This window comes from Patiria miniata, unplaced genomic scaffold (assembly GCF_015706575.1).
Source record: "Patiria miniata isolate m_02_andy unplaced genomic scaffold, ASM1570657v1 HiC_scaffold_9, whole genome shotgun sequence".
NCBI classification, from domain to species: domain Eukaryota; kingdom Metazoa; phylum Echinodermata; class Asteroidea; order Valvatida; family Asterinidae; genus Patiria; species Patiria miniata.
In genome coordinates this window covers 2073790-2095277 of record NW_024037076.1, presented here as the reverse complement: position 1 = coordinate 2095277, position 21488 = coordinate 2073790, and the positions used below count along the sequence as shown (strand labels likewise).

The window sequence follows — 21488 nt, the reverse complement described above, 5'->3', positions numbered from 1 at the left end:
CGCCGGTATGTCAGCTCTGATGGAAAACGACCATGCAGTTAATGTGAGGATTTGAATGCCTATACGCTGTCTTAACATCATGAAACTTGGCTCTTGAAAAAAATCTTGCCCCCCCCCAAAAAAAAGAAGAAGAAGAAGAAAAGAAATTCGAAATGCTCTTCTTTCATTTCGAAAGAGTTATAATCAGCTGATAAACTAAAATCTGACAACCTTTGGCAATAAGTGACCCCTATAACAAAATCCACAATAAATAATAATTTATTTTGCAATAATAATATATATTCACAATCGCATGAGGGCGCTGTAGCAACATTTTTGGGAACAAACAATAAAAGGTCCAAATCACGATTTGCATGTCCTCAAATTCCCTGTCATCAGAGCATTTTGTTTACCACGAACTTGAGGGTTTGTTAAAAAAAACCACACGATTCTGAGGGTTTGTAAAAAAACAACCGTGAACAGGACTGCGAATTTGTGTTTTTGTGAAATTTGGATGAATTAGGCCCTAAAGTTGCTCTATATTTTGCAATGGAGTGTAGGCACCATTTTTATTTCAAAATGGCGATGGCTTCATGACTACTTTTTAGGGGAGATCATTTTGATGGAAATTTCTCCCGAAAAGTCATCGGATTTCCCCCAACAAAACGAACAGAAAATGAATGATGATGAAATAAGTTTTGATTTGATGTGTGTCTCAAGATTAAGAGAATTAGCAAAGGTGCAAAACCTCGGCTTCGACTCCGGATCAGATTCATTTCTGGCTCCATATTTTTTTTTTTTTTAAATTAACCACAAGAAAATAATTGAGACTTTGATCTCATGTTACACTTGACATTTCTTGGTTTCCCCCTAAATATTTTTTTCTAGGGTTTTCCTCCCACCTCTACAACTGCAATTTATTCTCAATGTCTCCTCTGGTTTCTTCAGGCATAATAATCTCGAAAACAAGAAACCGGCCAAATCCCTCGTGTAGCCACGGCTGCAGACAAAGCCTGAGTTTGAAAACATGTAGTTTATTGATAACATTGAGGGCAGCGTTTATCAGTTACAGTAATGACATTCGAAAATTTATTTCACAGAAGTCTATGCTTTCGCAAATTTAGAGATTTAGTTAATGTCAACTTAATTTGTAGTCTTAAGATCTATGAAGCACATCACAAGAAAATATGCCTGCTCAACTACTTTACCTTCAACAGCCTAACTTACTGACATTTTTAAACGTAAATGCGGCTATTAATGATCAAAAATTGTTTCCCCTATACCCATCCCCGGGCTGCCCCACTTAAGACGTGAGGATTGTCACTTTTGAAGTGACACAATCCCCACCCCTCGGGCAAAATTTAAGTGACAATCCCCGACCATGCCCCGACATACATACGTGGGGCGCACTAGTGATTACCTTTCCATGTAGTACGCCAATGGTAACAATGTATTTTGAGTGACCAAAATCCCCACCCTGGGGCATGAAAAACGTGACCAAATCTTGACATCGGACCTGGGGTAACGCAGGGGGGGGGGGGGGTTACATTTGATAGGTGCATAATATAGGTTCCATTGTCTTGTATGCAATGTTCAGGTGAAGCTCAAGCAAGCAATAAGAACTTTCAGCTGATTGGTGGGCCAACCAAACCAGAAAATGGGGGGGGGGGTGGATCTCCGAAATTCAATTTGAAAATGGAAGTCGGTGAACTATAAAAAAAAAAAAAAAAAGGTTAAGCAAAACTATTGTAACGGTCCTAAATGGACCTGATGGCGTAAACTGGGCACAACCATGTCAGAGTTACAAATACAATGTAATAATTGAGGAATTAATGCTTTTTGAAGAGACTTCATACTTTACAGTTTTTGGCCTTCTCTGACCCTTTAGCGGATCGCGTCAGTCCGGCCACTGAGAAGAAGAGTTTTGATTGGTCATTGTCTTGATTCAAAAGACCTCTCAAGTTTCTGTATACGATGAGTGCGAGCGCAGCCTGATCGTACCGATGCGTGTGTTTGTCTGGTTTCTTCTGGTTGATACCTCGAACGCTGCCCGCTGGCGCGATGCACTCTTCTCTCAAAGCGCACTCGACCCACGGTTCGATAATCTTGGTTTGGACTTGGGGTGTGTTCGCGAACAACAACCGGTTGCCTTCCATGCACATGGAATAGCCGTCGTCTTTGACGAATTTCTCCATGTTTATCTGGAGCTCTTTGAACATCTTCGGGTTGGTGCGGGCCAGCATCTTGGAGCTCCCGTACTGCTCCACGATCGCCATGAAACCCTGCTGCTGTTTCAGTACCGGGAAGAGAACCAAAGGGTCCTTCTGTATTCGGGCAGAGGCGTCGCCCCAAAATACCACACCGAACTCTTCCAATGCATCCTGAAAAAAATAGAAAAGAAAAAGCAAACTAGAGTTTGTCGTCAAACATTCATGTTAATCACAAATCATCCAGTCTCAAGTCAAGTTTATACAATGTACAACCTCTTCAAAATGAACTCTTTCAATGCCACCCCTTCGCAATGATGGATTTGACTCCTGTTCAACAAACAAATTGTGATAAAGAGACAGGGCCGTCGCTAGAGGGGGGCGGGGCACCCCCATTCAACATTTCAGCAAATCATAGTTGTTGTCGGCAAATGTGTACAATTTGGGGCCTTTTATTTATATTCTTTAACTATTGTCGGCAAATTTTGAAATCTGAGGACATTTTTTGCCAGTCAAATATTTTCTTGCAAGTTTGTCGGCAAACTTCACTTTTCACACCTCATATAAACTTTTCTGTCGGCATATTTGTAAATTTGAGGACTTTTTTGGCTTGTCGGATGTTTTTACGCAAACTTAATGGCAAATTTTGTCCGACATCCCCACCCCCCCCCCCCCCCCCCCCCCCCCATTGAAAATGTTCTAGCGACGCCCTTGCACATGGAAATGGACTGAGTGCACTTACGAGTAGGTTTACTGGAAAAAGCTATGAACGTGCATCGTCTGCAATACCATACCGAAGCTCTACAAACTTGAGCCATTTAATGTCTTCTTCAAGGGGTGCTACCAAGAAGCCATATGCCAAAGATTTGGTACGTGCTTGGGACCATTCCATTACTCGAGTGCTTACCCTTATTATCAGCGGTTTCCAGGAATATTTATACAGGTTCTTCACGTGCGGCGGATATTTGGAGAAGTCGAAACTTCGTAGCTCAACGTTGCACAGTCGTTTGGCCTAGGAAGAAGCACAGCACGTATAAAGTATCAGCAAAAAAGGGCCGGCTTTGCCATTCGAGTTAAGGTTAAAACAGAATTTGATCAAAGAAGGATTTGCTAACCGGGCGTTTTGCTTGGAACTACCGTCCTGGCGCTCTATAAAAATGGCTGCAAGTCCCGCCCACATTTAGAGCATTTTTTACAGAGTTGGCGTGATTTAATTGGTCAATACGCACTGCTAGATTGACAGACAGGTATCATGGTTGCAATATTATTAACAGCTCATGGGAGCTGAGCAGTAGGCCAGAGGTTACACAATAATCCTATCGCGGTAGAATCGCGTCAACGAAGCTTCTAATTATTTTGTCCAATACGGGCGATTCCCAATAGTGCGCCTCCAAGAGTTTGCAACACGTTGGCCAATCACAATGCGCAAAATCTGTCGACCCAATGCGCGTTTGGAAAAGGTCGACTGATTTCGCGCAACGTGATTGGCCAACGCGTTGAAAACTCTTGGAGGCGCACTATTGGGAATCGCCCGTATTACATGACATACAGTCGAGTCCCGTTAATACAAACACTGTTAATACAACATGTATAACAAACATAAAGCCTTGGTCCCAACTGTGCTTTATGTGCACAATGAATGGGACCGTAATTGTTCCTCTAAATACAAAAATTCTGATATAACATACAGTTCGGCTTACTTTGTATTAACGAGAGTCGACTGTACTTGGACGCGGAACGCGCAAAATCTGAGACAAACAAAACTTAAGGTACACAAATTCCATAGGGTTGTCTAAGGGGCGTGGCTAACTCGCAAACGGCGATAGGTCAATGAACAATGGCATGAGAAATGGCAAATATGCATAGGTCTCTCAGGAAAGTAACATAAGCAACATACCTCAGTGACACCCTGCGGTGTCAATCCCAAGTCATAAACGATGATCTTTTTGTGGGGCAAAATCTCCTGCACGCTGCCGATCATTCCCTTCGATTCTCGGAAGTGATTCTGCGATATCGCCGTCACGATGGCCGTTCGGTTAAACAGCTCCTCGGCATCCATTTGGTCCAAATCTATAAAGTTCTTATCGACTCTGCTCTTTTCGATTGACTCGACTTTCGTATTCCCACTATCGATTGCTTGGACAGTTTCGGGGTCTATTTTGGCGGGACCTTTCTCGGCCTCCGTATCATTGTTGATGCTGGCTGTTCTGACATCAGAGGGGTGGACAGTCCTACCCAAAGTGGGGGTTATGTCGAAGGATTGCTTCGTACGAACGTGCTCCTCATCTGAAATCCAAAATCATTTTTTGTTTGAGCGTTCAGAATTGCATCTTTATTTTCTTATATCAAAATATACATGGAACTATTCAAAAGTAACTTTGTTTTGAATCAGAACAAAGTAAAACAAAAAAATACAAACTAGTCTTGGACCAAGCAGTGAAATAGTTAATCCGATTTTCTCTATCTACAGTATAGCATCCTACCTTGTGTTGAGGAGTTCAGGTACACGTAGAAACCGACAATCGCAAGACAAATGAAAAAGATGGATAAGGCACGACTTGTTTTGCGGCTAAGAAGCATCATGGCGGATGGATGGATGAGCTATTGGCCTGGAACAAAATAAATTTGGAAATTAGTGGTGTAAACTAAGGGCATATAGGGTAGCTGTTCCCCTTTCGTCTCAGCGATGATAAATTATATGTTAATATAAAGTATTTTAATTACATCGTAGGCTCATCTTTTCGTCAATATCATACAACATCGCAAAACATGCTTCACTGATTATAAGACCTCACTGATATGCAGGGTCTCATTAGTTGACTGCTCAAAAGTCCCCAATTCTCTCTACAAATATAATGACTCGGAACACGTCCGGCAAAATTCCTATATCTGGCCATCACTAATTTTCCCTTCAGCTTGACGTATCAGCCATCAGAAAGTGATATGTCCTAAAAGTTAAAATTTAGCAGGGAAAATATTGAAGTATTTACTGAGAAAACACTTTGAAATGTTCAGACCATTCTCATAGGGTTTGTGCACAGGGTGACAAGTGATGGCCAGATATGGGAATCTGTCCCAAGTGCGAAAATTTGGGACTCTCAATACTGTGTATGAGAGTCCTAAAACTTAAGGTAGTGAAAACATGCAATACAAGAAAATAGACTGGCATATGACAGTACTGCATCGGTCAACAGTGCATGTCAAAAGAAACATCTGGTACCCAGTCTCTGTTGTTACACAATTCCGTATAGCCATGCCACCGAACTGCTGAACATGTACCAGTCTAGTCTTAGGCTTCAAACTGAAATCACTTGGCTTCACCCCCTAGTGCAATGATGTTGAAGAAAAGTAAACATTCAATTGAGACCTCAAACTTGGCTGGTGAAATACTGGTGACCGTGTCTTTGAATCATGATTTTTTTGGACAGTTAGTAAATTAAAATTGACATCTGAAACGACAACTTATTCGGGGCAGGACAGGCTCTGGATTAGTCCAGCCCCCCCCCCTTCCCACCCAAGCTACACTGAGGCCTGTAAAGCCTACAGAGGGGCGAAGCCACACCTACATACATGTACATGTATAGTTGTATTTGGTAGTTACTGTATTAGCGCTACACCCTGTACAGACTGGTCTGACCTACCTCAATGTCCAAACCAACTATATTCATTGTACTACTTCTCATTTACAGACCAAGACTGGAAAGTATCAAACCTGATGGAACCTACATGAGATAGGTACCAATAAAAACATGGTAATTACTGAAAGTTCTACCGAGAAAATGACATGATTTTTACGTACCTACATATACACTTTTTACGTCGATGATCACTGCACTGCAACAGCCATGCGTATACATGTATTATGTAAGAGAACAATTAATGCATATGTCTCATAGGACGACACTCAGTTTCTCTGCACACACTAACACGGCCTGTTGTGCAGTAAGCTTCCACGCTTGAGCAACTCTCAAAATGTCACCAAAGGTCTGTGGGTGTTTTTTTTGTGGCGGACCGATGGCCAACAATGACACAAATTATTCATAAGACCACTGGATAGTCCGGTTTGTTTGGGCCAAGGACAACTTGGCATCACAGAATTCGAATGCAAGTACGTGTATTGTAAAACCTTTTGTCAAAGAAAATACTATCTTCTTCTTCTTCAAAAAAACAAACAACACCCTGGAAGGTCACACCATGTGCATGCCCGTTTTATAACCCTATAAACAGGGCTTTGGTCGGAATTCGACTTTCGTACATTTTTTTATATCATCGTCTCGCGGATTTTTTTTCCTTATGAATTCGAAGACTTAAAATTATGTTTGGCAGACGTTTTGACAGCAAAAATCAGTATAGTGTTCGCAACAATAATTGTCTAATTTTCGTCGCGGAGTACCGAAACATCTTTTGTTTGCCATTACTGTACGTTACCAAATTCCTGGCACTGTTCATTTTTACCTGCGTAATAACTGCTTCCAAAGGTTATTTTGGAAATTTGGAATAATTTTAACCGTCGACTTTCGTTGTTAACATACATGACTTGGTGTCACAAGGCACCATTTTAACACAGTTCAAGTAATGTTTGAGGTGTTCATGTTAAATCATTGCCTCATCTCTATATTATACTTTAACTGGCTTGTTTTTTGTAAAAGAAAAACACTGAAAGTTAAAGTAAACGGACGCGTGCGCCAACATAGCCTCCACAAGTAAGCAAAACCCGCCCCCAATAAAATTGACAAGTTATTATCTGCGAGAGGGCGCACAGTAAAACATTGCAGGGCCACATATTAGGTAAAACAAAACCCCAAAATCAAATATCAAAACAAGACAAACAGGTAAAATTACCCAGACGAAAACAAATCCTTTATTAAGCTCATTATAAGCCATCATCTCATCCTATTCCACTTTACCATTTTGATTGTACAGAGTTCATGGTAAACATTTACAGTTGTAGAAATGATTTCCACAAAGATTTACAAAAGTAAAATGTGTATCGGTTCGTGAATCCAATTAGACCTTGGCCATGTCCACATCCGCCCCTCCGCCGCTGTCAATGTCCGCTCCTTGCGTCGACTGTTTTGCGCTCTTCGATTTGTTACTTTTCCTGCTTTGTTTTCTCGAGACTGACATTAATTCCACTGGATAATAAATGAGAGAAACGAAAAGTACTTGTGAAAATAAGCCAACCTGCCTGTAAATACGATATTGACCACAATCGTCCAAAATGAAAAGGAACATGGGAATGGAGAAACGGGTTTGGATTTTTTCCCCAAGAGCCTATGAAACGCCAAACGAAATTACACGAAGTATTGTTAAATTACAAGCAAAACAAGGACATTTAAATTTGATTTATAAAAAAGATATCTGCATATGACAATAAGTAAATAACTTTTTATGTAAATTAGATTTTCTGAAATGAAAAGGAAAATGGACATGGAGAAAAAAACAAGGAAATTTTTTTATGAGTCTATGAAACGCCAAATAAAAAAGCTTCACACGGCTATATATTGTTAAACTTCAAGGAAAGACCGTTTAATTTGTGTACAAGAAAAGTCAATTTCATTTACACAAATGTATAAACAAATGTACTACAAGAAATAATTCACATAATTTCTGCACTAATACTGGATGCAATTTGGAGATTTGACATTAAAAATGAATTAGGCCTACAATTAAAAAAAAACCCAAAATAATTGACGTCATAAACAATAATATTTACCTTGCATCTCATTAGCCTCCCTTTCGTTCCTTAGCCTCGTTTTCAGGAGTTTTCGGAGCTTCTTCCCTGACGGTGTCGTGTTGGTACTGACGTTCAACCTTGACATTAATTCAAAACAGAAATTATAGGAATAAATTACTCCTGGTTCTGGAGGCTACATTTTTTTTATTAATAAGATGCCTAGTATGCCCGAAGAAAGCCTTTTTTAAACATAAATTTGAAAAAATGTTGCAACCTGATGCCACCTTTTTCTTCATATAATCATCTCAAGGAAGGTCATTCATTGCAAAAATGATGATAAGACATGAATCTTGGACTGAGAAACATAGGAAATACTTCGAAAATGTTCTTGACCCTCCATAGACTTTGAAAGCAATCGCGGTAGTGGAGTCAGGTTGCAACATTTTTCCATCAATGTGTTTTAGAATTGCACATTCTAAAACACTTCAATTTTCATACTTTCTTTTCTTGGCGATTCCTTTTGATCGTCGATTCTTGGACATGCCGCCAGAGAAGGTTCCCTTTTCCTTCTTGGACGTCCGCGGGTTGACCTTGACCTCATTCTTCTTGTGTCTCTGGATTATCCTGAAGCCAGGTTTCTGGAAATTAATAAGAATATCGCCACGAAACCAAATGTAAGGAAATTTGCTTTACCATACATGTAGAAGTCTTAAGCTTCACAATTTTACAGAGGAACTATAAATCGCGACACTTAGAATTGATTCTCTAGGCGCTCCATAGTTTCGACCAAGGCAGTTCAACTTTGACCTTTTGCCATGACAGTTATGTTGTGTCTGCAGCGCAACCCGATAAAAGTCGAACGTTCCGAAGCCGAAATTATAATTGTTGTCGCGAAAATATTCGCGAATACTATCAAAATTGGTTAGCAAGTCGTACAGTGGAGCATGTGCTGTGTTTCTAGCCGTCATCAAACGAAGAAATTGAGGGAAAACCAGAGCGATTTGACAGTTGGATAGCGGGATGATTTCAGTTGTCAGTTGGGTGAGTACGAGCATGGAGCTTAGCTATAAAAAGTTGTATACATGTAGTTCGAGTAAACATGCTGAAAAAAGTGAACAGTTACAGACTAGGCGAAATGCCAGGATATGTAGCTTTTCTCCAACAGAAGCCATTATAAATTGTTGAGGAACTGCGAAAACTGCCAAATCTCTCAACTGCGGTGGATTTCAATTTGTATTTCCATGTTCATTTATTTAAGATTTGAATGCCATTTCATGCTTTGTTTTACATCTCGTAAATGAAAAATTCATAAATTGACACTGCGCAATTTCATTAATATTTGATAATGATAAACTGTGTGAATCACCAACACCATAATCCATGTATCAATCATGGAGAAATAAGCTTTGTGTTCACAAATATTCTGATCAGAAGAGTCAGGAATAATACGGAGGTGCAAAGGTCAAGGAGTGTCAATGATTGTTATGTACACAAATCTGTTGGAATTGATAACCAGTGGGCCTACGTCATGTACGTGTGTACGGTGTATGCTGCAACTCATTAATCATTTAGTAGTTATGCAGCCTGGCTACATACATTATTCCTCCATGATGTAGCTAATGCAGGTTTTCTGGAACTGTAACAGTTGTATGTATAACACAATTTCAGTTGTTTCATGACAGTCCATGAGCCCTTTACAGATAGATTGGACATGTGAAAGGTGCACATAGGCTGAGTTGTATACTGGGACAGTTTGCACTACAAATGGTGATTCCGTGCAGTGAAACTCACATGCCTCACAATGCAGTGCAGCATAATTACACATTCATTGTACCGGTACATTCCCGGTCTGGCAGTTGTCTGTAAAAAGGTCTATTAAGTTTTATAGAACACTTCACAGACTACTCGTACAATGCGCCGACACAAGTTCATAGGTCGACATTAAATTATATCATTGTGAGAGTTGTAACCATTGATCTCCATATACAATGGTTGTAACCAAGTATGGCCATGATGGCACGAGTAGATTGCCAGTTGACCATGTCATGAGAGACTGGAAGATTTGTGAGAACTTTTGATGCTTGTGATAACTTGTGATAACTTTTGAAGACCTGTGATGACATGTGATGACTTGTGATGACTTGCGACATTACTCGTGATGTCTTGTGAAGGCTTGTGATGACTTGTGATGAATTGCGACATTACTCGTGATGACTTGTGAAGGCTTGTGATGACTTGTAAATGTGATTACATGTGATGACTTGTGAATTGTGATGACTTGTGATGACTTGTGAAGGCTTGTGATGACTTGTGATGACTTGCGACATTACTCATGATGACTTGTGAAGGCTTGTGATGACTTGTAAATGTGATTACTTGTGATGACTTGTGATGACTTGTGGTGACTTGTGGTGATTTCTGATTTCTTGTGATTGGCTTATGATTACTTGTGAATTGTGATTGACTTGTGAAAGTTGGTTGTGATTACTCGTGATCACTTGTGATTGGCGTGATTTTGGCTTGTGAGTACTTGTGGTGATTTGTGATTTCTTGTGAGTGGCTTATGATTACTTATGATTGACTTGTGAAAAATGGTTGTGATTACTTGTGATAACTTGTGATTGGCTTGTGTGTTCTTGTAATTACTTGTCCTGTATTGTCCATAACAAACAAATTTCGAATCCCAGGATCAGAGATTTAAATTCAAAATCAACTTCTAATATTCAGCTTCTAATATTCAGCATCCTAATTTCGTTTCCAACGTCCTCAGGTTTTGAGACCAATTTGAAGCATCCCTAATGGAGTCTGACAGCGAGTCTATTACCCCGTCTTCTCCCATGGACTTTGTGGGAACGGTTTTGATCACCGGTCTGGTGCTCTACCTGGTCCTCTTACTGACGAGTCGGACGGTCCGGTTCCAGACCAAGTACTACCTTTACAACTGCTGCTATCCTGCTATAGGCTGTGTCGCTATCCCATTCATGTTACTGAAACCTGGGGATGTTGACAATATCAGGTAAGAATTTGCCTTTAATCAGTGGACACGGACTCAAAATGGTGGACCGTGGCGGCCATATTAAGTCCGATGTGGACAGCACGTCGATTGTCAGATCGAGCCATGACGTAGCGCTGAACCTAATTCAAACAACTACGTGCACACCAAAAGGGTGCTGCGTTACACGTACACATGATGCCTACCGTAAGTGTGCAAATCAAACTCAAAAGGGGAAGCATCACAGCCAAGACGCACAGCAAGCAACAAGATGTTAGAATCAACTCCCCTCTTAGGCTGACATAAAAGGAAAATAACTGGATGCCTGTAAAACCCTCACTTGAAAGCCGTTAAGAAGGCCCCCCCAAAAAAAATACACCTGGATCCGCCCCATTCTTGTCATTTTCTTAAACTTTGGTAGACCACATGTGTACTTGATGGTGCAATAATTGATTTTTCTTAAATACCGATTTTGTTTTTAAAGATGGCCTGCACTCTTCACCCGTCTCACTGTCAAACACTTGTTTGGCATCAAAGTGAGTGCCACGGGTCTGGAACACCTCAAGTCTGATAAGCCTTACATTGTTGTGTGTAACCACCAGAGCACTATCGACCACATAGGTGAGTACAAATCAATCACAGTCATCACAAGTCCATCACAAGCCACTATTATTATTATTATTATTATTATTATGCATTTAGGTACGCTATTCATAGTATAACTATATCACAGCGATTACAGTAGTAATGAGCAATATAAATCAATCACAAGGCAGTCACAAGCCTTATACATGTAATATTGCTGTGTGCAACTACCAGAGCACTATCGATCACATAGGTGAGTACAAGCCAATCACAGTCATCACAAGTCACTATAAATCAATCATAAGTCAGACGAGGCAATCACAAGGCAGTCACAAGCCTTATCATATTGCTGTGTGTAACCACAACACTAATTGACCACATACATTAGGTAACGTCAATCATAAGTCACCATAGAACAATCATAAGACAATCACAAGACAAGCACAAGACAATCATAAGACAATCATAAGACAATTGCAACCCTTACATTGCAAACCACCAGAGCACTTTTGACCATATGGGTGAGTACAAGTCGATCACACGTCATCATAAGTCAATCACAAGTCAGACACAAGGTGATCATAAGCAATCACAAGCCTCATATTTCGGTGTGTAGCCACCAGAGCACAACTGATCACGTAAAGTGAGAAGGGACAATCAAGAGGGTAATCAAAATCATAAGTGCTCACAAAGCAATCACAAGTTATCATAAGACAATCAAAAGACAATCACAAGACTGTTACAATACTATCACATGTCGATTACAAGATTATCACAAGACAATCACATGTCGTCATAAGTCGATCACAACTTAATAACAAGTCTATTGCTTATCTTACAGGTCTATCACAAGCAACTTAAAATTCTCTGAGAAATTGTCAATTTCTTAAAAATAACTTACAGAGAGATTGCTACATGTAAGTAGTGTTAAACAATAACTTGAAGTCTACACCAACAATTCTGTTGTAGTTATATGCTTACTATGTATGTATACAAATGGCGTTGAACATTTTAGAAGTGCATACATTTTAAACAATTACCAAATTTTTGATTTGAATTTTTCAGCCATGATGGAATACTGGCCTGACCGTTGCTCCATTATGATGAAAAACTCGGTCAAGTATTTGGGGCCAGTGGGCCTAGCCGCCATGCTGAGTGGCGTCATATTCGTCAGCCGAACCAACCGAGAAAAGGCCAAAGTAGCACTGGAGAACACTGTCAAGATCATCAAGGAGCAAAACGTAAGTCTTGTACTTGTAGAGACTTTACTTGAACTGTGTCAGTCTTACTTTACAACACAGTTCAGGGATATGATTGGACTGTGACAAAAAACCTGAAAATATTTGCCCCAAGTGCAAACTCCAGCGAGCACTCTGTGGTGCAATCTGAGGCGACTCATGGCCCCTTTCCTCTGAAATTTTGGAGCAGAGCTTTTTTAATTATAGGAAGAATTTTAGTTTTATTTGCTCTTGCTCTTATAAAGTTTCTTCTGTACTCAAAAGTTGAGAACCATGTATGTACTTCTACACGTACATATTTATTTCCTTTTTTTAAAGGGATAGTACCAGTATTTAGGCCCTATGACAATGTATGACATAATTTGTAAATTATTGCAAGGATGCTTTCTGATGTTAGGCCAACCTATTAGTTCCGTCAATGTTTTGTCAAAAGTCGAGAGTTTGAAAGTAACAAGTGTTACACTTGTCAAAATGACAGGCCAGCTCAAAGTAAGATCCATCAGGTCGAAAATAAAGGCAAATAAGCACATCTTCATATTGTATTGATGGAATTTCACAGGCAAAGGTCTGGGTGTTTCCCGAAGGAACAAGAAAACTGTCCAAGAAGAACCTTCCACAAGAGGAGAAGAAAGTGGAGTACTTCCTTCCCTTCAAGAAGGGAGCCTTCAACCTTGCAATACAGGCACAGGTGGGTGTGGTCCATATTGCTACCGACTGAGGGCGCTATTCACTTAAAAGCATGTAGGGGTATAACAGTGCAAACAAATTCCCATAGACACTAGTGCTAAATGCCCATACTTCAAAATTCTTTTAAAAATACTCAGAACTCTCACAGGTATTTAAGCTGCACAGAAAAATGATAATCAACACGTCATCTTTCAATTTCTTTTCATATTTTTGGTGGGTTGACCGTTGACTTTTCGAGAAATTCTCGCCCAAAGAAGAAGACCCCTATTTTCCCCAAAGCGGAACGGTAGCCATCTTGAAAAACGATCCCTCCACAACATGGCAAAATAGCGCCACTTTCGAGCCCAATAGCATCGAAAATGTTCAGAATTGGAAGCCCCGAGTCCGGGCCAGAGGTTCATTGCAATATCTCTTCAATTCCCCAATTTTATGGCTCTCAAAACTCTCTAATATAGAATATTTTGAGGGTATAACATGATATTCATATATTCATGAGCTCGGCAGATGGGTTTAGGCCTATTTACAGGTGTGCACCCGTAGGAGCATTGGCAATTACCTGGAAACAAACCTACTGATTTAATGAGAAATACCTTGCAAGTGAGATTTTGCATTGTACATGTAAATGTACATGTAGTAACAATTGTTACTGAAGCGAGGGTACTGATTATTATGCACATCTTTACTTCAAAAGGAGGAGGCTCAGCAGCCTCAGCTACATGTACATGGAGGTTTCTAATATTCTATTACCCTAACCCCCTAGTAGTTCTAATATTCTATTACCCTGACCCCCTAGTAGTTCTAATATTCTATTACCCTGACCCCCTAGTAGTTCCTCAGGACTACCCTGCTAAATCCAACAGAGTCCAACCGGAGTTTCCTGCTCAATCTACTGAGCCTTATTGTCAGTTGTCTGCTGAATCCAACGGAGTCCAACATGGCGTTATATGCGGTTCAGTTGCCTGCTGAATCCAACATTTTGCTTGAGGAATGTACACAAGGAGTTAACTGCTCAATCCGACAGGCTCCATCGGGTATGTGACACAGTTGGATCCTGTTGGACTCAGCAGGGTTAGGGTTGTAAATTTAATTTGCTTAAAGTGTTCAGTGCCAAATATTTTCCTATTTTGTTTTGTGACAGGTGCCAATAGTACCTATTGTGTTCTCGTGCCAAGAATCCTTCTTCAGTTTCAGGCATAAACGCTTCACATCAGGTGGGTGAAAGTCTCTTTAGAGAGTTTCTTATTTTGCTGGTAATACATGTACATGTAATTAAAATACATGTACATTTACACTGGTCATACATGTAGTTTGGATTGCAAACAAGTTCAGACAAAGGAAGTGGTCAACAACGAGATAACAATCTGAACAGACTGCCACTCAGTCAAGGGCAGTAATAATTGCTGGGCAGTACACTCTTCCTGCCTGGCCATCAAACAGTGCACATTGACCAATAGACCGATCCAGGCAGCCAACAGGAAGGCCCCCTTTAATGGCGACAGCATTGTGTTAGCTATTGTTCAGATAATTCATCACAGAGAAGCTGCTTTGCACAATAGCGTGGTGTCTCCATTGAAGGGGGCCTCGTGAGTGTACAGTGATCACCACGTTTGGTCAGGTGACCACGTTAGGAAGGCCCCCTTTAATGGCGACAGCATTGTGTTAGCTATTGTTCAGATAATTCATCACACAGCAGTTGCTTTGCACAATAGCGTGGTGTCTCCATTGAAGGGGGCCTCATGAGTGTACAGTGATCACTACGTTTGGTCAGGTGACCACGTTAGCGTGGTCAAACTCGTAATATACAAGCCAGGCTGGTTGCATGACCTGCCACTGGGGAAGGGGGGGGGTTGGGGGTTGGAGGAGGGTTTTGCAGGTGGAGGAGGAGGAGGTCGCTGCAAATACGCTGTTGGTTTGTGCACAATTAGAAAAAAATATGTTGTGCATACTTTGTTTACTGCCAGTGTTAGTGTTCACTAATTTTGACCCCAGCCCTAGTAGCCTAGGAACACAAAAAACAAACAAAGAATCTTGTACCGGTGACTGATACCATCCTGCCTAAACATTGTTTTATGCACTTTGAGTATGCACAAAGCAAGCAAATACACCTTTCAAGGGTTTGAAAGGAAATGGGTTTCATAACGAAGTTCGCCACAGCCGTATATGGGTTTTTAATCAAAAGTCTATATGCACAGCAACGGGGACTACCGGTCCCTAACTAAATTGCCCGGTTTTCCAAAAAGCGCAAGACCGTATCTCATAGATTCATTGTTTCATTTCTGCTAAGATAAAGTACATCTGAATTTACTACTTAATAATAAGTTAATGTTTGTCATTTCTTTATGTTTTTGTCCGTCAATCAAGGTGCATACAAGATGACCGTCCTTAAGCCCATATCCACCGTCGGTATGACGTTAGATGATGTCCCAGAATTCACGGAGAAAGTACGGGACATGATGATCAGTACATTCATCGGAACCTCAGCCTTGAAAACAGACTAGTAACCATATTGATTCATTGTGAATGCACGAGCTTTTCCTGCCTTCTTTCTTTTTTGTGTGTATAAAAAGCAGTGGTTATTTGATAATTGGACTTGGTCCGCACTCTTGATTTTGTTGGATGCCGTAAACCTCATGATTGACTGTTGTAGGATTCAGTTGAATTCAATAGGTTCTCAGAAGTTGAACATCTTTATAACAAGGTCCTTGGGACTTTGCAAATTACCTTGTTGATTGTATTATCAGTAATGGAAAACCAAGAAAAACAAAAACTTGGGACCTAACATTTTACTGAGCAGGATCATGGATGGTGTATCAACAGTGCTCTTCTTATCAGGGTTTGACTGTATTTTATTAAAAACAAAATAGAAAAAAAAATTAAAATTAAAACATAAGTGCAAATGAAAGGAGCAAACGGGCCATTAGGCCCCCCCAAAAAATATTCGGTCTCTGGTCAGACCAAAGTTCCGGAATTGACGCGGCCACGCGGCTTTTTTTTTTTTTTTTCCTTTTTTCTTTTTTTTCTTCAAGCTTGGATTGTACAGACAAGGTAAGTACTATTTTGCTTTTTTGGTGTCCTCATGTACATCATGGTGTCCTCCATAATTTGCCTTGGTGCTTTCAATCATTTGCCTTGGTGCAATTTCCCATTCCTTGGTGCTCTTTGGAAAAAAAAATTGAGGAGGTGCGGAAATAGAGGGCGCTGTTGGAGCTACCGCGGAACATTTTGGAAAAAAAAAGATCGACGCGCATGGTTAAAATCGACGCGCGCGCTGACCAGAGACCGACTTATTTTTTTTTTGGCCTTAACATTGAATGCAAATGAGATGCACATTTTTTTAAATTGATTTCTTAGATATTTATTTCTTGTTTTTTTAAACAAATGAGGTTTTTTTTGTGATTTTGGGAATTTTTTGCCTGTTGGCAACTGATTGAGTTTCTAAAATGTATCTAAAGCCTTATGCTTATTTGTACAGGCAAATCACAAATATGTAATTTATCGACAGAAACAAACCCTTCATTTATTGAATTTACTACATTAAACCACAGGGTGTATTGTCAAGCGTACCAGGGTAGGCATGTTGGACATTAGTCAGCTTTGTGGTACAAAAAAAAGTCAGAAAAAAAAACTGGAATATCAATTATGCTTTGTCTTTATTCTCCTGCTAGCATATTTTTTTTATTTTTGAAATTGGCAAATTGCTTCCGTAGTGTTTGGTTAACTGAGAATTGTCCAAAGTTGTTCGGGTTTTGAAACAAATTATGATATGTCACATGTACAGTTTTGAGAGAAGTTAGATGTTGCAGAAAAATATTGTTTGTACAGAAAGGTTCACAATTTTGAGTTTATGATACGACTTTAAAGTATAGAGTTTTTAAAAAATGAAAGTGGATGTGCTACCGTGCCCGACGCACATTCGTTTGCTTGCTTTATGCAGGATTTTGGGCCAAATAGGGTTTTGTGGATTTTATAAAAGATCAGTGAAGATTTTGCAAATTTTTGGTTCAAAGTTTATTTGGAAGACATTAACTTCTGCATGTGTCTAAAACATGTCAAAAATTCAAAGCGATGTCCAAACTGAAGCCACACATGTGGATAAAGCTGATAACGCCAAAATAATTATTCGATTTCATATTTGTTTGTGCCTGCAAATATATACTTAACTTTAGTGTTTAATTGTGCATTTACAATGTACAAGTATACCAGTATTTGTTTGTATTATGAACATAACTTTGATTTATTTAAACTCCATTTTGATTATATTGCTGTGATTTGTATATAGGCCAATGATGCTGTGGCAATGTGGGGCCTAACGATAAATATTATGAGTGACTAGGACTTGCCATCAATAATTCCTGAAATTTTATCTTCTTTGACTGATTTTTGAAATATGACATTTTCACCTGTACATGTATGTAGGCAGTTCAAGTGTTATGGGATAAAAATGTACATGTAATATTCATGACAGAGCTGCTCAGGTCAGCTTTTAAAGGGAATGTACATCATTGACTTTTGCTGTAATTTTCACAAATGAAGTATTTGAGGGGTTAGTATAATAGATCAAATATTGTTACACTGACATGTTTGAAGTTTTGTGTTCGAAAATGCTGGAAAAACCAAGAAAACAAAAATGTTCAAGTAGTCTAGTTCCCTGACTCCACTAAAGATGAAATGGATCAGTTTATAGGTGCCGGGAAATTGTAAGGCAAGGGAACCAGTCTAGCTGGCTTGCACACGTTCATGAACATGTAACCAATAGCAAACAAAATTTGGACTGAACAAAAATGGTAAATTTGGAGCAGTAGTTGAAAAATAGTTAGGTTTTTCCAACGGTGGTCGGCCGACCACCGTTAGAAATGCATACAAAAATACCTTTTTCTTGAAAATGGCTTTACACCAGGTGCCATAATTTTACATTTACCAACTGTCATTTACCAACATCCTAGTAAGGTATTTCGTAAAAACTATGAGTTTTATTTTTTGATGTTTGCAAATGTTGTATATCCCCTTTAAACCTGAAATGCAATCTTCAAATCTTATACATCCATCATCTAGTAATGGTCAAGGAGATTACAGACTAGGAGTTTTGGATCATTTCTCTGAATCATTCATTAGATACGAATTTAATGGTTAATTGGCTCTGTCAGTCCCAGACATTACAATTTTTTCCATAATGCTAGAATTACACACGTGTGTATGTGGCATGCAGTTTGTATGATAATTATGCTGTTTGGTGGTTGTTAACATTTCTGGTTCCAAATGCTGTTAATTTATTCAATAGTGCAAGAGTTTTGTGTTCTATATTTTTAGTGGACGATTGAAGTGAATGATAAATGAAAGAGAGATACCAAAAAACATACTTGTCTTATTTTATAATTAAAGAAAATTCAAATAATTATTATATTGGTGCGTAAAAATATTGAAATCAGTAAAAAATAAAATTAAATTAAAAAACATTTAAAAAATTTGTTTGGCATGAAAAGGGCAAATTTTTAGTTGAATTATTTCTGCAATGAAATTCTGTGGTACAGGTAATTGATCAAGTTGAAAAAAGTTTGGTAGTGTTTGATTAATGTGGTTATCATTTATCAAATTTTAAAACAACTGTGTGTCAAGCTCTAGACATAACGTGTTTATTGACTATTTGTGCCAGTATATGGAATAAACTAAGGTGTTGATAATTAATTTCTATCAATTTTTGTCCAATTTGTCTAATGCCTCATTATCATGCAACTTAACCCTTTGGGTAACATTCTCCATCACATGAAATTATCGATGGATATTATGATCATGGATTATGGGCCTAAGCCTATTCATAATTTCAACTGTGTGTGCACACAAGATGACTTTACTTTTTTTTATGAAGCACACTGTACATGTAAATAGAGCAGATGAATAAATACAAGTCTATGGGGGACAATGGTAACTGTTAAATCTGCACTCTGCAATTTTTCATCTTAACAAAGAGAAGATGGTAACTTTTGTTCACACAAAAGTTGGAGCATACAAACCATCTCAAACCATGGTTCATTTTGGGTCTATTACTTAAATTTCTTTTCGGGGGGGGGGGGGGGGGGGGACAAATGGAATCCTAGTGAGAGCAAGGTGGAGGGAGCGATTCCCTGTTTACGTATTAATCTGTGAACCTTAACCCTAAAAGGGCCAGGTTATTTTTACCATCTCTCGGATTCCGCCCCCCCCCCCTAAGATCTCGGCCATCAAGTAATGAAAAATTTTGAATCTCAGTACATGCATCTAGAGCAACTCTTCCTAAACATACCCAAGAAATTTCATGACTATAGGTCAAAGGGTTTTGGAATTATGGCTAATTAATTATTCATATGTACGAATGGCAATTCTGCTCTGTATACCGTGGTCCAATTTTTATGTTTTTGGTATCAAAAGATGCGCAAAGCTCGAGGTTAAAAAGTCATAACAGTTTTTTTTTAGAGGCTATCGCGGAAAATGTCCCCCCCCCCCCGGCCCCTTTAGGGTTAAAACCCTAAATTGCTTCTCGTGAGAACCTGATTCATCTTGCACCAGGACGAGCCCTCGAGTAGATAAAAAAATGAATTGAGAAGAACAATGAGAACAGCATAAACTGTACTCGCAAGTACACTGTACGTGAAATACTTGCCCAGCGGTAATTAACCTTGTGTCTCTTGATTGGTTCAGAACTATCACACAGGATCAGAATTAAATTTTAGTCAACATATATATACTGTACCTGCCCTCCATATACATGATATACATTTTGTACTTATGTACATGTAGACAAATTAAAGAAAGAGATGTATATATGTGAATGAACCAATCACAAGTGTCCTCATAGGACAGGATGCTGGTCCTTGACAAAGCGCCCTCTCTTGTTTACTCACAGAAATCTTAAATTGTCTTACAAATACAATACATTGTCTTATAATTACATGTGCCTATTAATTTAGCATTGCTTTAAATCTGATGTAGGCCTACTTACTTTTGGCTTGTTGATTTTGTTGGACGGGCCTCCCATGATGACAATTGAATCTGGTTCTGTAGTGCACTGCAACAGTTCTTAAAATATCCAGTGGCTACGCACCTGTCCGGAAAATGGGCACACAAGTTTTAATTTTTGTTCGACATTGTGTAGCCCCATAAATGTGGCCTATTTACTGGACTGCCTTCGTAAACATAGGCCACACATCCACATGTACAAAAATCGTGTCGACGGAGCCAAATTTTGATTTTCACATTTAGGCTTAGTTTGTAGGTTTTTTTTGCTTTAGAAGCATACTCACCCTCTTCATAGGCTAATCAGAAAGTGCTGCCTTTTTCAGATGTATATTTTTCGTGAAATTTCCAGATTCATTTTTACACGTTTGCGTATCAAAATTTCAACATGAAATTTCACAAAAATTAGACATCTGAAAAAGGCAGCACTTTCTGATTAGCCTGTAAAGAGGGTGAGTATGCTTCTAAAGCAAAAAAACCCTACAAACTAAGCCTAAATGTGAAAATCAAAATTTGGCTCCGTCGACACGATTTTTCTACATGTGGATGTGTGGCCTATGTTTGGCATGTTTGGAGGCAGTCCAGTAAATAGGCCACATTTATGGGGCTAGACATTGTGAAGGCATTGTATCCAAACAATTCTCCATTTATTGGCGCGAGATTAGTCGTTGTCAAGCATGACACCCTTTTTGCGTCAAGTAATGTCATTTGTATGATTGCACTGAAAGAAAAGAATGTTTAAATTCACTTACCGCAACACTGTAAATAGCGCAGCACACACACGTGTTGATGTCGAACATGTACAACGTCCAACAGACTGGCACCCTTTGTATTTACCTATGCCTTTTTTATTGCATACGTCTGGATGCCAGACTTATGGAGCGCAAAAGTATCACAATTCATTCACAGTATTAATAAGAGCGCCGAAGCAGCACAATTCATTCAAAGTAATAAAGAGCGCCCCCATTGTTAGCCTTACGTATTATCCTCGCCCGCCTCATCATTTTAAGCCAAACCCTCTTTTAAAAACAAGTGTAAACCAAAAAGAAAACATCAAGAAGATCATCTAAATAGTTTTCTTGAAATCATGTTAGAGAACACAGGAGTGAATGGGAAGGGGTTTACAGTCTTGAATA

General features: G+C 39.2%; 3 protein-coding genes across 6 annotated transcripts; 1 reads left to right on the top strand and 2 right to left on the bottom strand.

Moving 5' to 3' along the window:
• Positions 1-1554: 1554 nt before the first annotated feature.
• On the bottom strand, positions 1555-6114 carry LOC119720382. Its single transcript, XM_038190041.1, has 5 exons — positions 5986-6114; positions 4670-4795; positions 4084-4472; positions 3094-3198; positions 1555-2360 (listed from the first exon to the last, which is right to left on the bottom strand). Exons 2-5 carry the CDS (start codon positions 4767-4769, stop codon positions 1830-1832), a joined length of 1125 nt encoding a protein of 374 aa, XP_038045969.1. The 5' UTR covers positions 4770-4795; positions 5986-6114; the 3' UTR covers positions 1555-1829.
• Positions 6115-7019: 905 nt separating this feature from the next.
• LOC119720384 lies at positions 7020-21204 on the bottom strand. Of its 2 annotated transcripts, XM_038190047.1 has the most exons (5): positions 21105-21204; positions 20339-20440; positions 8362-8501; positions 7903-8000; positions 7020-7321 (listed from the first exon to the last, which is right to left on the bottom strand). In XM_038190047.1, exons 2-5 carry the CDS (start codon positions 20372-20374, stop codon positions 7194-7196), a joined length of 402 nt encoding a protein of 133 aa, XP_038045975.1. In that variant the 5' UTR covers positions 20375-20440; positions 21105-21204; the 3' UTR covers positions 7020-7193. The 2 variants fall into 2 exon arrangements, with proteins under 2 accessions (XP_038045975.1, XP_038045974.1); XM_038190046.1 differs by lacking the exon at positions 20339-20440 and having other exon boundaries at positions 21105-21176.
• LOC119720383 (1-acyl-sn-glycerol-3-phosphate acyltransferase alpha-like) lies at positions 8689-16290 on the top strand. 3 transcript variants are annotated; one of them, XM_038190042.1, is made up of 7 exons: positions 8689-8904; positions 10634-10879; positions 11340-11476; positions 12506-12681; positions 13238-13366; positions 14504-14576; positions 15727-16290. In XM_038190042.1, exons 2-7 carry the CDS (start codon positions 10662-10664, stop codon positions 15861-15863), a joined length of 870 nt encoding a protein of 289 aa, XP_038045970.1. In that variant the 5' UTR covers positions 8689-8904; positions 10634-10661; the 3' UTR covers positions 15864-16290. The 3 variants fall into 3 exon arrangements, with proteins under 3 accessions (XP_038045970.1, XP_038045971.1, XP_038045973.1); XM_038190043.1 differs by lacking the exon at positions 8689-8904 and adding an exon at positions 9370-9510; XM_038190045.1 differs by lacking the exon at positions 8689-8904 and adding an exon at positions 9430-9514.
• Positions 21205-21488: the final 284 nt, after the last annotated feature.

Bases quoted from the DNA above. Each gene is read 5' to 3' on its own strand.
- LOC119720382 (XM_038190041.1), bottom strand. From the start codon at position 4,769: ATGATGCTTCTTAGCCGCAAAACAAGTCGTGCCTTATCCATCTTTTTC. The intron at 4,473-4,669 runs GTAGGATGCTAT...TTTGGATTTCAG, and splicing joins CCTGAACTCCTCAACACAAG to ATGAGGAGCACGTTCGTACG. The intron at 2,361-3,093 runs GTAAGCACTCGA...TATTTTTTTCAG, and splicing joins GGAAACCGCTGATAATAAGG to GATGCATTGGAAGAGTTCGG.
- LOC119720383 (XM_038190042.1), top strand. From the start codon at position 10,662: ATGGAGTCTGACAGCGAGTCTATTACCCCGTCTTCTCCCATGGACTTT. The intron at 10,880-11,339 runs GTAAGAATTTGC...TTGTTTTTAAAG, and splicing joins GGGGATGTTGACAATATCAG to ATGGCCTGCACTCTTCACCC. The intron at 12,682-13,237 runs GTAAGTCTTGTA...GGAATTTCACAG, and splicing joins AGATCATCAAGGAGCAAAAC to GCAAAGGTCTGGGTGTTTCC.
- LOC119720384 (XM_038190046.1), bottom strand. From the start codon at position 21,152: ATGTTCGACATCAACACGTGTGTGTGCTGCGCTATTTACAGTGTTGCG. The intron at 8,502-21,104 runs GTAAGTGAATTT...ATTAATTTCCAG, and splicing joins GCGCTATTTACAGTGTTGCG to AAACCTGGCTTCAGGATAAT. The intron at 8,001-8,361 runs GTATGAAAATTG...ATTAATGTCAAG, and splicing joins GGAATCGCCAAGAAAAGAAA to GTTGAACGTCAGTACCAACA.